Genomic DNA, 14,734 nt, shown 5'->3' with positions numbered 1-14,734 from the left:
AATCTTCTTTGATGGAATGACACCCTTCTTAGATGCCATTTCCTTTACAGAAGCAGTTAGTGCATTAATAACATTAATCACTCCATCATGTTTTGTCTTGCAGTCTTGACATTTGCATGCAGAACATTCGCTAGATATGGCAAAATATGGAGAAAAATCCGCACAACCAGTATGATCATAATCATAATAGATTGTTGTTTCAAAAATGGTAAGAGGAGCATCATTAGCCCCAACAGCCGCACCACTACCACTACCACTACCACTATGACTACCATCATTAACAGCAACAAGCCTACCCTCTATAATTATTTTTCTTGTGATGGCTGTTGCTCCAAACAATTTTATTTTTATTCCATCAACAACCTTAGGGTCCGATAAAGTTTGTACAAACCGTAATGTAAGAAAAAATGGCATCTTCAACTCTCTATAGGTCAAAACAAACCATAGATGGACAATCTAAAATAAATTGATACATTTATTAGAATGATGATGAAATCATTTAAAATAATCATTAATTAAAATAAAAACTTGATTAGAATTGGACTAACTGCTTCCTTGGGAGATTGAAAAGATCAAGAAATTTTACATTTTTATCGATTTTGGCCGACAACATCTCAGGATTCTTGGACAGGAAACTTCTTCCTGGTAGTTCACTTGTTGTCTCAAATAAAGAATGGCTTTAAATGCCCAAGCCTATAACTCCAATAAATCAAAAGCATTATTGAATAAAAAATAATGAATCATATCATGATAAAAGAAATATTTACCATGAAGGCCCATGGAAAGCCATATAAGTTGACTGTCTTTGGCAGAAACGGATCAACAAATATTGGACAGTCATTTTAAAGCTTTTATAACCTCAAGGATAGCTATTAAATGCCTCAAGATCCTCTAAGAGATTTATTAAATCGGGGCTTATGTTGTTGCTAATGTCTCTCGCCCAAAGAATATTATGTACAAATCAAACCAAGAACAATAATTGCTTGTGCTTTATTGAGAGTCCATTACCTTTCAACGCTTCTATCAAATTGTTATTTTTGAAGCTTGGACCAACAATGGACACCATGTCCTCATGATCACTCAACTTGATTTTGTCTTTTTTGGATATGCGGGGTGCTTTTTTTGGGTCAGAGTAGGTATAACTTGAGAAGGAGAAGGAGGATAACATTTTAGTCAAGTAACTATGACAAACTCCTTCCAACCAAAACAAATAGGCATGCCACAGTAATTTATCTATACCTCATCTATCTTGTCTTTGTTTTCATACATAAACCTACGCTTGAGAAGATTGTATACCATTTTTATCTGAAAACGAGTATTGTTGTCCTTCGGTAAATCAAGATATTACCAAAAGCAGCTTTCCCTAGAATAAGCATCCAATTTTAGTTCTCAAAGTATTTTTCTGAAGGAATCGAAAGATTTTCCAATGGCTGACTTAACCACGAAATCACCCATTAAATCTGTGGCACCATCGCACTGCACTCACAGGATAACGATCAATGCTAAAGGTTTTGACCAGCTCTTTGGTGGAAGGTCTATTAGCATATGGATCATCTATTTTAAGATATTCCTCCTCCCCTTGTTTATTATCTTCTCTTCCTGATTGAGATAACGCTTGTAAAGCAAGCTCGTAGAGTGGTGGATATAGCTGAGCTACTGCACTTGTTCCTTTACTTGGACTTGATTTGGTTTTTTTTTGGGGGGAGTCATATTATCTTAAATTAACAGGAACATAAAATAGATTATAATTGATTAAAGCATCATTAAAAAAGGATAACAATAAATCTAATATGCACAATGGTAAAATAACAGTTTCAACAAACCACACATGTGTTGCACTAGGTATGTTATCTGTTGCACCAGGTATGTTATCTGTTGTAACATATAACCTACATGTTGCAACGGATGAGTAAGCCATTGGAAATAATAAAAACAGATCGCTAATCTGTTGCACCGGGTATTTTATCTGATGGAACATATAACCAACCCATTGCAACGGATAAGTAAACTGTTGGAAACTATAAAAACAGATCACTAATCTGTTGTACTAGGTATTTTATCTGATGGAACATATAACCGACCTATTGCAATGGATGATTAAATCATTGAAAACCATAAAAATAGATCAATAATCCATTGCACCAGGTAGTTTATCTGTTGAACCATATAACCAACCAGTTGCAAGGATAAGTAAATTGTTGGAAATAATAAAAATAGATCACTAATCTGTTGCACTGGGTAGTTTATCTGTTGTAACATATAACTAACCTATTTTTAAAGATGAGTAATCCATTGAAAACCATAAAACAGATCACTAATCTGTTGTACCGGGTAGTTTATATGTTGCAACATATAACCAACCTGTTGCAACGGATGAGTAATCTCTTAGAAACCATAAAAATAGATTACTAATCTTTTTCACCAAGTATGTTATCTATTTCAACATATAATTGACTTGTTGTAATGGATGAGTAATCCGTTGGAAACCATAAAAATAGATCACTAATCTGTTTCCCCTGGTATGTTATCTATTGCAACATATAACTAACCTATTACAATGGAGAAGTAAACCGTTGGAGACAATAAAAATAGATCACTGAATTATTAAAATGTATCACTCATCTGTAGTAAAATGAGTTATATGTTGGATCAATATTGTTTAGATTTCTTCCAAACAGAAAAGTCATCTATCGCAACAAATGAATGATCTGTTAGATTGTTCATCTGTTGCATCAGCTTTTCGTAGTTGCATCATATGTTTTCATCTGTTATATTAGATGTCTTCATCTATCATATCAGATGTTTCATCTATTGCATCAGATGTTTCATCTATTGCATCACCATTTTACCAAGATAAACAATAAATCAACCCACAACACCAACACATCACACACACACACTAAGAACATCAACTGTGAACAAAAATCACCAACAAATCTGAATCAATAGTACGACAACAAGAAGAAACAATACCAAAAATTAAGATTTTATTTAGTCCATATTTCTATACTAGAAGAGTAGTTGGCTCAAGTTCCTCTATTTCTTCATAATTTTTTACTTGTGAAAAAAAATGGGATGATGAAGAACTTGAAGTTGTTGTCGCCGGAGAAGTCTTCACGTTGATTGACGGTTGAAAGTCAAAAGGGAACTCGCCCAACTATTTTTCACTGTAGGTTGAATTCGCCGGGGATTGAAGGAAGAATTTTGCAGAACTGCTGGTTGGAAGAGAGTTGAGAGAAGTTGTCGAGAGAGAGGAGAGAGCATGGTTGATTTGGTTTACAGAGGGGTGTGGGTTGATTTGTATTTTTAAAAAGATTAGAAAGTTTTGAAAATATTAATCAAGTCCATAATTAACTTAATCAAGTTTCCTAATGATGTTTGACCCTTTAAGTTGGTCAATGTCATCAATCCTTCATTCAAGACTTAAAAGACACCTTTCCTTCAATTTTCTCAAGATACTTATCCTATATATAAAAAGGAAAAGGAAGGAATACTAATTTTTAACAACCCTTCTCATGGGGACAAGAAAATAAAGCCAAGTTCATCCATGGAATTTCATGCCAGACGACTACTTAGGGCCCATTTTACCATGGATAATTTTTACTTTTTTTCACAATTGTATACTTAAATCATGTTTGAACATATTATTGCTATAATATTGCAGTATTAAACTTGAAACTAAAGGGAAATTCAGTTGTATTAAAGTTCTCCTTTATATGGAGTTTTAAAAAGAATGGAAGGGAAATTTTAATAATTCAATTGATTGACTAACTGAATTTTCATTTTAGTATAAATAACATAAATATCAACCTTTTGAGAAGTAATTACACATTTTTTTAACTACTTTATTCTATCTCCCGATTCATGTACATAAGATAGCCGATATATACATAGTAACTTATGTATATGTGAATTTGTTACTGTCTATAAAAATGGAAATAACGGATTCCCTGTCTTTAAGAATGTAATTAACGCAACTAATTTAATAAGTATATTATTGCATCCCTTAAATTATGTAGCAGTTATTGACTTTTAAATTTTGAATTATACAAATACATAAAAATTAAATCAGACGAAAAAGACAAATCAAAAATAATTCGGGCACTGATATTTTGATCTTTTTGAAGAAGAAAAATTTATGTCGTATTCAAGAAGATGAATATTTCTATTCTTTTGAGATACTCTGATCAATGGAGAACCGAAACTGAATATGTTAATTATAAAAGTGAAGCAATCGTTGTCGCTGAATCAATAAATTGTGTTATTTGATTCTTGGAACTATAAAAATAGTAAGATAGCTTAATATACAAGTACGATAGCTTAATATACAAGTACGACTTTGGGTCGTAGATTCGATGAAATTTTAACTCTCAATGGTGTGAAATCTTTGAGGATGACGGTTTGTATCAATTTTGTGAATTTTTATTATGCATTTATATGTAGTATTTTATTGATTGTAAAACATTGGTTTAAAAAAAAATCCATAGAAAGTTGTATGTTTGAATTTTTTTTCATTTGTTCAGATGAAGGCTTCCTCAACCTATATATACTCAGTTTATGAAACAGGAAGAAAATACATTGTCGACCTTGAAAGTGGCTCGTGCAATTGTGGGAGGTTTCAAATAGATCAAATACCTTGTCCTCAAGCTATTGCTGTCTTGAAGTCTAAACATGTAAAAGATTTTGGTCCATACTATTCAGAATACTACAAGCCAAGCACTTTGATAAAGACTTATGAAGTTCTAATCATTCCAATGCCAACTAAGAAAGAATGGAATGTTCCTAACGGTGTAGATGAGGAAGAAGTGTTGTCCCCGATATACAAAAGACTTTCAGGAAGATCGAAGAAAGGGAGAAAGAAAAAATCCAACGAAACACTTTCATCAAGCACAAATCGTTGTGAAAAATGCGGATATGAAGGGAACAATAGGCATTCCTATAATTTTTTCTCAAAGGAGAACTAATTTATAGTTTTCCTAAACTCTTAAAGATTAACATTCAATTATCGTTGTCACTTTTTTAGTAATGACTTCATTGAACAATTTTAATTAGGTATTTAAACTTTGAAATAAATGTGAATTTTTTTTCAATTTACCATTTATGTTTGATGTACTTTTTTCTTATTTGTGTTGTGTATGTGTTTGCTGGGATAGTTAGTTATTTGTTTAATGCTCGTACATTTATTATTTATTCATTAATGAATGTAATTATTTGTAGATAAACATAACTTATCTACAACAAATAAATTACTTGTCTACATAGCTTATAAGACTATGTAAATGTAAAAATTAATGCAAATATATATGTAAATGTTTACAGATATACTGAATATATTGGTAGTAATTTGAGATGACAATAAATTCACAATACATTAGTACATATACACGGATACAATACTTAAGAATTTAATAAGATTTACAAAATAGTATGAAAAACTAAAAGAAATTATAAAAAAAAAAAATTGTCTAGTTGTTATGTATGATTGAATCAAGTTATATCATAATAATAAATGTGTTTTATAGACAGAAATGCTATGCATATGAATTCATATACCCGTATTAAAAATATCTGCAGTGTAGCAGTTTTTCATATACTATTGAAAACTATTATTTTGTTTATGTTTATCAACTTGTACTCCTATGTATATGTAGACATATAAACTCATAGAAATAAACATATAATAGATATTTGGGATACAGTAATATTATGTATATGTTGACATATACACACATACAAAAAAATGAGTAAACCATATACGAAAATGTTATGTACATTACACATATAATAATGAATGTTCTTTTTGTAGACAGAAAATCCTATGTATATGAAGACATATACACGTATTCAAAATGTTTGCAGTGTATCAGTTTTCTATACTACTGAAAATTATTAATTCGATTATCATTATCAACTTGCAATTCTATGTATATGTAAACATATACACGCATAAAAAAATTGATAATGTCTTTTGGGGAGACGATAATACTATGTATGTAGATATATACACACATGTAGAAATATTTTTATCAATAATTCATTAACATAAGTTAAAAAGTGTTATAACAAATTTGTCAAAAAAATATCTAAATTAGTTTAAAATGCCACATTCATAACAAATTCATATAAGTAAAATCTGAAAACCATAATCATCTTTTAGACTACTCAATTTTAACTATTACCCTTTCATCAGGAAGTGGGTGAGTTTTTGGCCTAGGTCTTGGAGGGACTTCATTGTCATTGACATAACCTTTCTTTTCTTTTCGAAGATCGTAATTTCGAAGGAGTGACGCGTATCACATACGATGGTATTCCACTTCAAAACCATCTTAAGGAACGATCATTCGTTCACTTAGGTATCCTACATACTCAGCAATAAATACTCCACAGTCCTTGACATGCATAAAAACAAACACTTTATTTCATATTTAATACCTTATTGTAAATGAAAAAGACATCATATGTGAGCCTATATGGTCAAAATGTATATTGTACATATGAACGGGTCATTTCAATACACATCTAACACCTAGACTCATATATTGACAATACATAAAAAATGATGTATATCAACAAGGCATTTCATTACACATCTAACAACATATCAAAAACTATCTATATGTTAGACATATACATAGGTAATGTTCATTGCCTCAAACACATAAGAAATTTGAAAACATATACATAAAAAAATATTATGTATATGAACGAGGAAATTCATTACATGTTTAAAAACATATGCAACTTATGTATATGTTTTACATATATATGTGTAATGACCATTGCCTCAAACACAGATTACAAAACAAAAACACAAACAGAATTTATGTATATGTTCAACAATATGTAATGAATAATGTATGTGTACAACACATACATCCTTACTAATATATACACTCAGCAACCACAAATGCATATGAACTACAAATATAAATGTATTTCAACCAAACACATCAACAAATATATATATGTAGAATATGTGCAAAGAGTTGTTTTGTATTTGCACAACCAGTTTCTAACATAACTTCAAACTTATAAAAAACTTCAAAAACTACCTAAGAACGAACAGCCACAAACAATTAATTAACAGTTTTAAAACCTCTAATTACTTAAAAAACAAAAAAAAAATCCATAACAAAAAATCAAAATTGAAAAATTGAAGATACCTTTGGTAAACGTGACCGTGCATTATCATCTTTTTTTGAATTTTCTTGACGATTCTTCAATTTATTTTTTCGAATTTTCAGCTGCTGGTTTGTTGATCTTGTTCATCTTGATGGGGTCGTTATGATTTTTTTATTTGTTTTCAACAAAGTTAGGTTCCTCATAATCATATTCTCCGGGAACGAGCCCAACTACCGTATTTTTTGTTTCTGTATGCTCTAACTGAGTTAATCCTAAACTAAACGAAGGAGAATCATCCATTTATTAAGTATTATGTTGTTAATTTAGTATTTGAAATAGGTGATTTTGAAAATAAAAATGGATAATGCAGATATTCAAACTATGATTGGGTAAAGTAGAAACCCAAAAAATTACTTAATCAAAACATGCAACAATTTGCTCTTTTGAAAATCTCGACTAGATAATGAAAAAAATAATAATATTCCTCATATCTTAAAAATTGAGAATGATAAAAGGAGATTAAGTTAAAATTGAATGAATATCATTGACTAGTAGTTGGACTCAAACACGGTTGATTTCAAACAAGGTAACCGGCCCTTGATTCTAGCGTCCTTTTAGGGGATAAACAGTGAGAGTAAAAGGGAGAAATGGTTAGAGTAAAGGAAATTCTATGTATATGTATTTTTGGAGAGAGAAAGATAAAAAGTTGGATTAATGTGATATGTATAAGATGAAATTTTTTGTAATAAATGAAAGATAAATTATGGATTTGTGTAATTTTTAGTTCATTTTATTGGTTAGAGTTTGATTCCTACCTTATAATCTCCCCCTTATCATCAATTTTTAATTTCTTTTTTTTTAGAAAAAGCAAACCACAAAATTTAATTATATACAATTTTACTTTATATTTCTATTTAATATTATTTCCGCAGCTTAAACCTACAACTCCAAATCACTTACAAATTTCAAATACTTGTTTTCACTCCAAATCACCTTACAAAAGTTTAACATGTTCCAGTAGAGCACTTAGCTTTCACCTTTGATAAAAGTGTCATTATTAAGGGGAACATGCAAATTTAAGCAAAGTTGGCAAAAATACAATATTTCTTGCCTACAAAGCCAAGAAATTGCTCAACTTTTAGCCAGGAATGAACCTATTTATTTTCTGTATCTTTCGTTTTTCCATTTTTAATCTTTTTTGGCTTTATCCATGCTAGGTTTAGTTAAATGATTTAGAGAACTCCTATAAAGGTCCTTCTGTCGGCCACATTTCTTGTTTGACTTTGTCCAAACAGCAAAGTTGAAACACCGCTTTGATAAATTATTATCCATTTTGCGTCTTTGCTTTATACCATGAAAGCAAACTGCATCCTGTAAGCTTACCGTGAAATGAAGGATTAGTCTTATAATTACAGATTGTGGAGATATCTTGGGAAATAAAAAAAAAAAACTACATCCTATCCCATAAAACAAGTACTCTCCTTGATTTTAAATTCTATCAAAAACCTCTTTTATCTATATAAGATAGGAATAAGATCATCATACAAAATAATATTCTTTTTAAATTTTACTCATAAAAATATATCAAAAACATTGTTATAAGATTCTTAAAATCTTAATTTTAAACTAAATTAATAAATTTATGTAGTTATAATCATTTTATTAAGAGCTGACGAGTTATAGTACTTATTTATAATCATTTAACTCGTTATAAAATGATTATAAGAGCTGACGTATATAAGTGTTGACCTTATAGTAATCTTCCGAGTTAAATTTTAAGTACAAAAAGAAAAGTTAAAATCTAACTCGTTATTATTGGGTTTCGAATCGGATACTAATAGAACCTCGGTAATATATATATATATATATATATATATATATATTTGTAAATCTTTATTTTAATAGTGATTAATATTTTTTCATCTAAGAAAATAATATAATAACTCATTAGGTAGTATAAAGAACAAATTTCTTTATCAAAATCTTGTAATTTTGACACAGATAAACCTGTGTTTCTTTTAGACTATAAGCTCTATAGATCATCATCACTATCTACATATGCCTTCACTTAATCAGTGAAATAGTCATTATCATATCAATAGTATGGATCTTCATTACTATCTACATATGAATAGTTATGAATAGATCATTGTTCTTTAAGAAGATGATCTATAATTTTTTCAAGAATTTTTTCTTGTAAATTTTTATTTAATTTTTTCACCTTTAAGGAAGTGATTAATATTTTTTCATAAAAAAAAAAAAATAGTAAAATAACTCATTTAAACAGTATAAAAATAAATTTCTTTATCAAAACCTTGTAACTTTTACATAGATAAACTTGTGTTTCTTTTAGACTATAAGCTTTGTCCAGAGCATCAAATAATTTTATTTTTAATCTATTAATTTTAGAAATATTTAAAATATTTTTCAAACGATAAATTTTTTGATAATATTTTCTTAACTTTGTTATATCTCTATCAAAAATTTCTATAATTACTTTAAATTTCCAAAACCTACTTCTAAGTATCTTTAATTATAGTTGTACCACTCTCATAATGATAAGTATACACAATTCATAATTTAACAACCAAATCATGATCATCAAGAATCCTAAAAAGAATGAAGCAAAGTTAGTTGAGGTCATTTAGCAAAAGCAAAAATTGACAATCATAACTTCTCCATCTAGACTAAAAAATTGCAAGCCACTTCTCTCTTTATACTTCCTCCATTTCATATTAGTTGACCCCTATTGACTTGATACATCCATTAAGAAAATATTAATTAAGAGTTTATTTTTATCAAATTAGTCTTATTAATTATATTTTAAAAATATAAATTTGAGTAAATACCCTTTATTTAGTCATTTAATGTGAAAGATAGTATTAAAAAAACATAATAAAATCCTCTTAATTTAATTAAACAGACAACTAAATTAAAACAAATACTTTTAAAAAGAAAATCAACTAAAACGAAACGAGAGTACATTTTTATTTAGTAATTATTCTTTTGTGAGTGTGGGGGTGGGGTTGTGGACCACCGACACCATCACCAAGTGCCAGCCAACAATAATACTGTATATAAGAAAAAGGATCCACAATACAATGCATCGGGAAAAAGCTGATTAGTATATGAATTAACAGAAAAGAATACAAAACACAATGTAATCCTATAATATTATACCAAAACATATACCACCTGTCTCTGTTGTTTCTATACTAAAAAAATCTACAACATAAAAATTTATCATACATAAATGAACCTCAAAGAAGAAAAAATTCATCCCCCCCGCCCCCCCCCCAAAAAAAAAGTTGCAAAACAGTAGCAAAATATCCACCTGCTTACTATTGTCTTGTTCTTTGTAGTGTAGATCCAATCATCTTGAGTTCGAATCTCTTCACAGTTCCAGCAATGTCTCTCATTGTGGTGTCCACTTCATACGGGGTCTGGTCAATGGTGATCGTCGTGGTATTGACCAACTGCCGACATGGCTCCCTGTGTTCGGCTATCGTCCCGTGATAGTGGAAGTACTTGATCCGTCCTTCCGTCTTGTGGGTCGTCTTTCCTACTGTGTTCTGTGACATGTGCACGCCCGTGGCTATCACATTGCGAGGTTGCACCGCGTATTTCCGGTCCCTCCTTATTCCGCGCTTGACATCCTTGTACACTAGCTTCTCAAATCCCCATTTCCTTCAATCACATCGTTAGTTGTATTTTGAGAATTCATCATAAATTGACAAATTTTACGTTCACTTGTCATTTAACAATTCGGGCACCATACAAAAGCATCCAACTAATCCGACAAAACTAAAAACATTGTGTCCTTATTAGACCTTTCAATTAACAAATTAGTGTCCAATTTAAGAATTTAAAATAGTTTAAATAATACTACTACCAATCAATGCAAACTGACAATGGCTACCTCCAAATCATTATTCAAAATTAATAACCTCAAAGTTAGTTCACTGCAAATAAATATTGCTCTCATTCAGCTAGGTAATGAGCAGACATTGGATTCTCACCATGTTCTAAAGAAGTATATATAGCCTCCACTTGGACCACACAAGAACCAAAGATAAAAATATACTTGTCTAAGTCCTCATACATGTTATTGTTACCGATATTTATTACAAGAGAAAAATAGTAAGTACTCAATAGAATAGTCGATGTACACCGTCACTATTTTTAAAAAAAAGTTAGTAACTAAATCACATAATAAACTTCTCTCCTTGGCACCTAACTTTTGTGACCCATCAAGCATCTCAATTATTCAACAACCAGAGGGAACATCATCACTAGAATACATGTTCAAAACCTACTTATGGTCATGTCTCCATCAAAGCATTTCATTATCAACCATCAAAGAACCTTTAAAGAAAACAAATTAGAGCCACCAAAATATTACTATTTCTTCAACCAAATAATTTAAGATTTTACCTACACTATTTAACCATTCCCTAATCATGTAACTACAGAATTTGGAAACAACTTGACCACAAATTGAATCCAGGCATTTCTTGTTGTAAATTCTTATGGAAAGCACTTTGTCAAGAATGTTGACAGAAATTTTCCAAGCTTGATATGTGTCAGACACTATCCTTAAGAATATTTCACCCGGACAAGGTGTATATCCCCAAGATTTTGGGACATTTCTTTTTATTTTCTATTTTTCGCTTAGATGTGCTCGACAAATGAAGGGAGTCTTGGAGTAACTGGTAAAGTAATTGTCATATAACCAAGAGGTCATGTCATGCGTACAAGCCGTGGAAAAAGGCTCTAGCAGAAATACAAAGACGATGCTGTGGATATTCTAACTTGTGATCCAGCCCTTTCCCAAACTCCTCGCATAGGAGAAGCCTTAGTGCATTGAGAAGCCCCTTATGCTCGACAGATCCTAAAGTCACAGTACTTAGTTATCACATTCAGAAAGACATCACAACTAATATTAGTTTCAGCTTTAGGGCATGTATTAGGCAAATAATGTCACATGAAAAGCTAGCCACATAGTGAATTCAGTAGGCAGTAGCTTCAGCTTCACTTCTTCCAAATGCCAAATCAAACGTCTAAAGGACTATGATAAACAAACAAAATTACCACATTGACATTATTTAATTAAGCCCAAAAAAAAAAAAAATCTTGTATTTCCAATTGGTATTATTTTAAACACCACAAATTCTTCATATTCCATTTATGATACAACACGGGTCAATTTAATGCCCTGCATTTTGGAATATTAGCTGTCAACTTTTGGAAAAAAAAATTGCCCTACTTTAGTAAAGAAATTCTACTTCACTTCTTCGCAAAAGCAAAGAAAAACAGTAAGAAATTAACGGAACTAGTACAATCAGACCTTTCTATGTTAAAGTTCCACTATAATATTCATGTTTTTGGTGGAGTCGATTTTCCATGTTATAGTATTTCTATAATAACATTTCATCATAGTAATTATATTATATGTTTTTTATAACAGTACAACATTCCTAGAGTCGTAGGAAGTGGAGTTTTGAGAGGGTAAAATGTATACAGAATGTTTTGCTATCGCAAAGGTAGAGAAGTTTCCAATACACCCTCACAAGAAGGGGAAAACAGTTCAAAGCAATTCAAATAAGAAAGTACAAAAATACAACAAATAGCAGATAGTAATAGAATAATAGTTACAATAAAATAATATGATAATCGAAATAAAAGAAACAACATATAGTAATAAAAATCTAAGCATAAGAAATAATACTCGCATTCTGTTATATCTTCTCCAAAATACTATTTTTCTGTAGGAATCAAAAAATATCGAGACAAACAATGTGTAGTAACTAAGATGTTTGATTGTAATGAGAATATTGTCATACCTGTAAGATTTACCACGGTCTTCTTCAAGACAGAGCTTGTTGGACATGGGCATTTGTTCAATGGTGAACTGTGTATAAGCCGATAATGAATCAACCACAGACTTAATAGTACTCTTCTTAGGCACAAATATGAACTCATCCACATCGAAAAAGAACATCCATTTCGCTTGAAATCTGTACTTATGCAAACAGTCATTAACAATGAGAAACTGATTATGATAATAACCGTCGAACCTCTCTTGATCTCGAATATCCTGTAACGTAACATATCCTTTCTCCATCCATGGTTTCAACACTGCCATTACTCCCTCGTGTACACCTCCAGCATCATGAATTACAAAATGAGATTTCTTTCCGAAAAATCTCACGTGAAATGCAAGCCATTCACGTACTCTCTGTGGACTCAAATTACCATACAGAGACGAACCACAATAAAGGAAATCATACTTTGGTGATTTACTGAATGTGGAAATGAACTTTGTGAAATCCTGCTCCGACTCTGTTAACGCCACAAAAGTGTCGGTCATATTGAATTTAGTTTCACCACCGCCATTGGTGGAAGCGTGAATCAGTAACTTCCCTCCATGTGTGTTGTTTTTGCTATTACCAACCGGGACAGGGAATGTGCAATTTACAACTAAAACAGTGTACACTCTACCATATCCCCAATCTGGAAGGATTTTGGTACCAGAAACATTAATAGATTTTTTATTATTATTATTCGGGATCCATTCACAAGTGTAACTGGGCTTTCCATAAACATGTAATGGCTTCGAAGCTAAACCCATAACAGCAAAAGTATCAAGACCGCCTCTATAAGCAGACATCAGTATAAAATTATACGCAGCCGAACCAAACGGGTTGAAAGCACGCTTAACAACACCGTTTTCAAGTACTTCATCCTTGGCTAGTGCCGGTGGCGGTGGCGGTGGAATATTAGCTGTGACGTTATTAACAGCTGAAATTAAAATAGAAACAGAATCAACAGTATTTGATGTGGTGATATTTGATGTCGAGATAGATGGAGCGGTAACGCAAGTTCCGAGATTTGAAGTAGAACTCAAAGAGAAACGAGAGGGCATGAATTGAAGAATAGTAATAAGTGAAAATAGGAAAAGGATAGCAGTAAGTAGAAGTTTGAGCTCAGCTGCACAATTCCAAACAACACCAACAAACATTTTCCTCTCCTTCTCCTTTGTCATTGCAAAATTTTGTTCTAATTTTTGTGAGTTTTTGGTATATAAACGGGATAGATTGGGTGGGTGGGGAGGGGGGGGGGGTAGGATTAAGATAACAGAAATAGCAGAGAGGCACAGCGAAAACAGAAGATAGCAACGAAGGAAGAAGCAAACAAACTAGATTTTTCACTATTTTTTCCTGTTTTTATCTACTTTTTCTTCTTTCTGCTTACACAAATCTGTAATCAATTGTGCACTTTTGGAATGTGAAAAGTGACTGGTGAGAGTTTATATAATGATGTATTTATGGAGATGATTTTGGTATGGAAAATTGAGAATTGAAAAAAGGGTGTGATTTAATAGTGATTTTTTTTTCTTTTTTCTTTTGTATTTTTTCTACTTTGGCTTTAATGTGGTATGGACAGATTCTTGTCTAAGCTAATCTTATTACTCCTATTACCATATAAAAAAATGTGTTTACACAATTAGATTTTTTACTAGCTAAGACAAGTATTATATTTATAATAAGCAATTAAATTAGTAATTTCTACTAGTATTAACATATAAAAAACAGTACTCTTTTCTCACTTT

The 14,734-nt window shown here is 31.0% G+C and overlaps 1 protein-coding gene across 1 annotated transcript; it reads right to left on the bottom strand.

The window, feature by feature from the left end:
• Positions 1-10,228: 10,228 nt before the first annotated feature.
• On the bottom strand, positions 10,229-14,463 carry LOC107845497 (galactan beta-1,4-galactosyltransferase GALS3). The gene is made up of 2 exons (XM_016689852.2): positions 12,966-14,463; positions 10,229-10,809 (listed from the first exon to the last, which is right to left on the bottom strand). The coding sequence occupies exons 1-2, from the start codon at positions 14,165-14,167 to the stop codon at positions 10,464-10,466; spliced, it is 1,548 nt and encodes a 515-aa protein (XP_016545338.1). The 5' UTR covers positions 14,168-14,463; the 3' UTR covers positions 10,229-10,463.
• Between the last annotated feature and the right edge of the window lie 271 nt (positions 14,464-14,734).

This window comes from Capsicum annuum, chromosome 10 (assembly GCF_002878395.1).
Source record: "Capsicum annuum cultivar UCD-10X-F1 chromosome 10, UCD10Xv1.1, whole genome shotgun sequence".
Lineage (NCBI taxonomy): Eukaryota > Viridiplantae > Streptophyta > Magnoliopsida > Solanales > Solanaceae > Capsicum > Capsicum annuum.
The sequence above is the reverse complement of the archived record's forward strand: the minus strand, read 5'-3'. Positions and strand labels throughout refer to the sequence as shown.

Coding starts and splice junctions, on each gene's coding strand:
- LOC107845497 (XM_016689852.2), bottom strand. CDS start 14,167: ATGACAAAGGAGAAGGAGAGGAAAATGTTTGTTGGTGTTGTTTGGAAT. Junction 10,810..12,965: donor GACCGTGGTAAATCTTACAG/GTATGACAATAT, acceptor ATGTGATTGAAG/GAAATGGGGATTTGAGAAGC.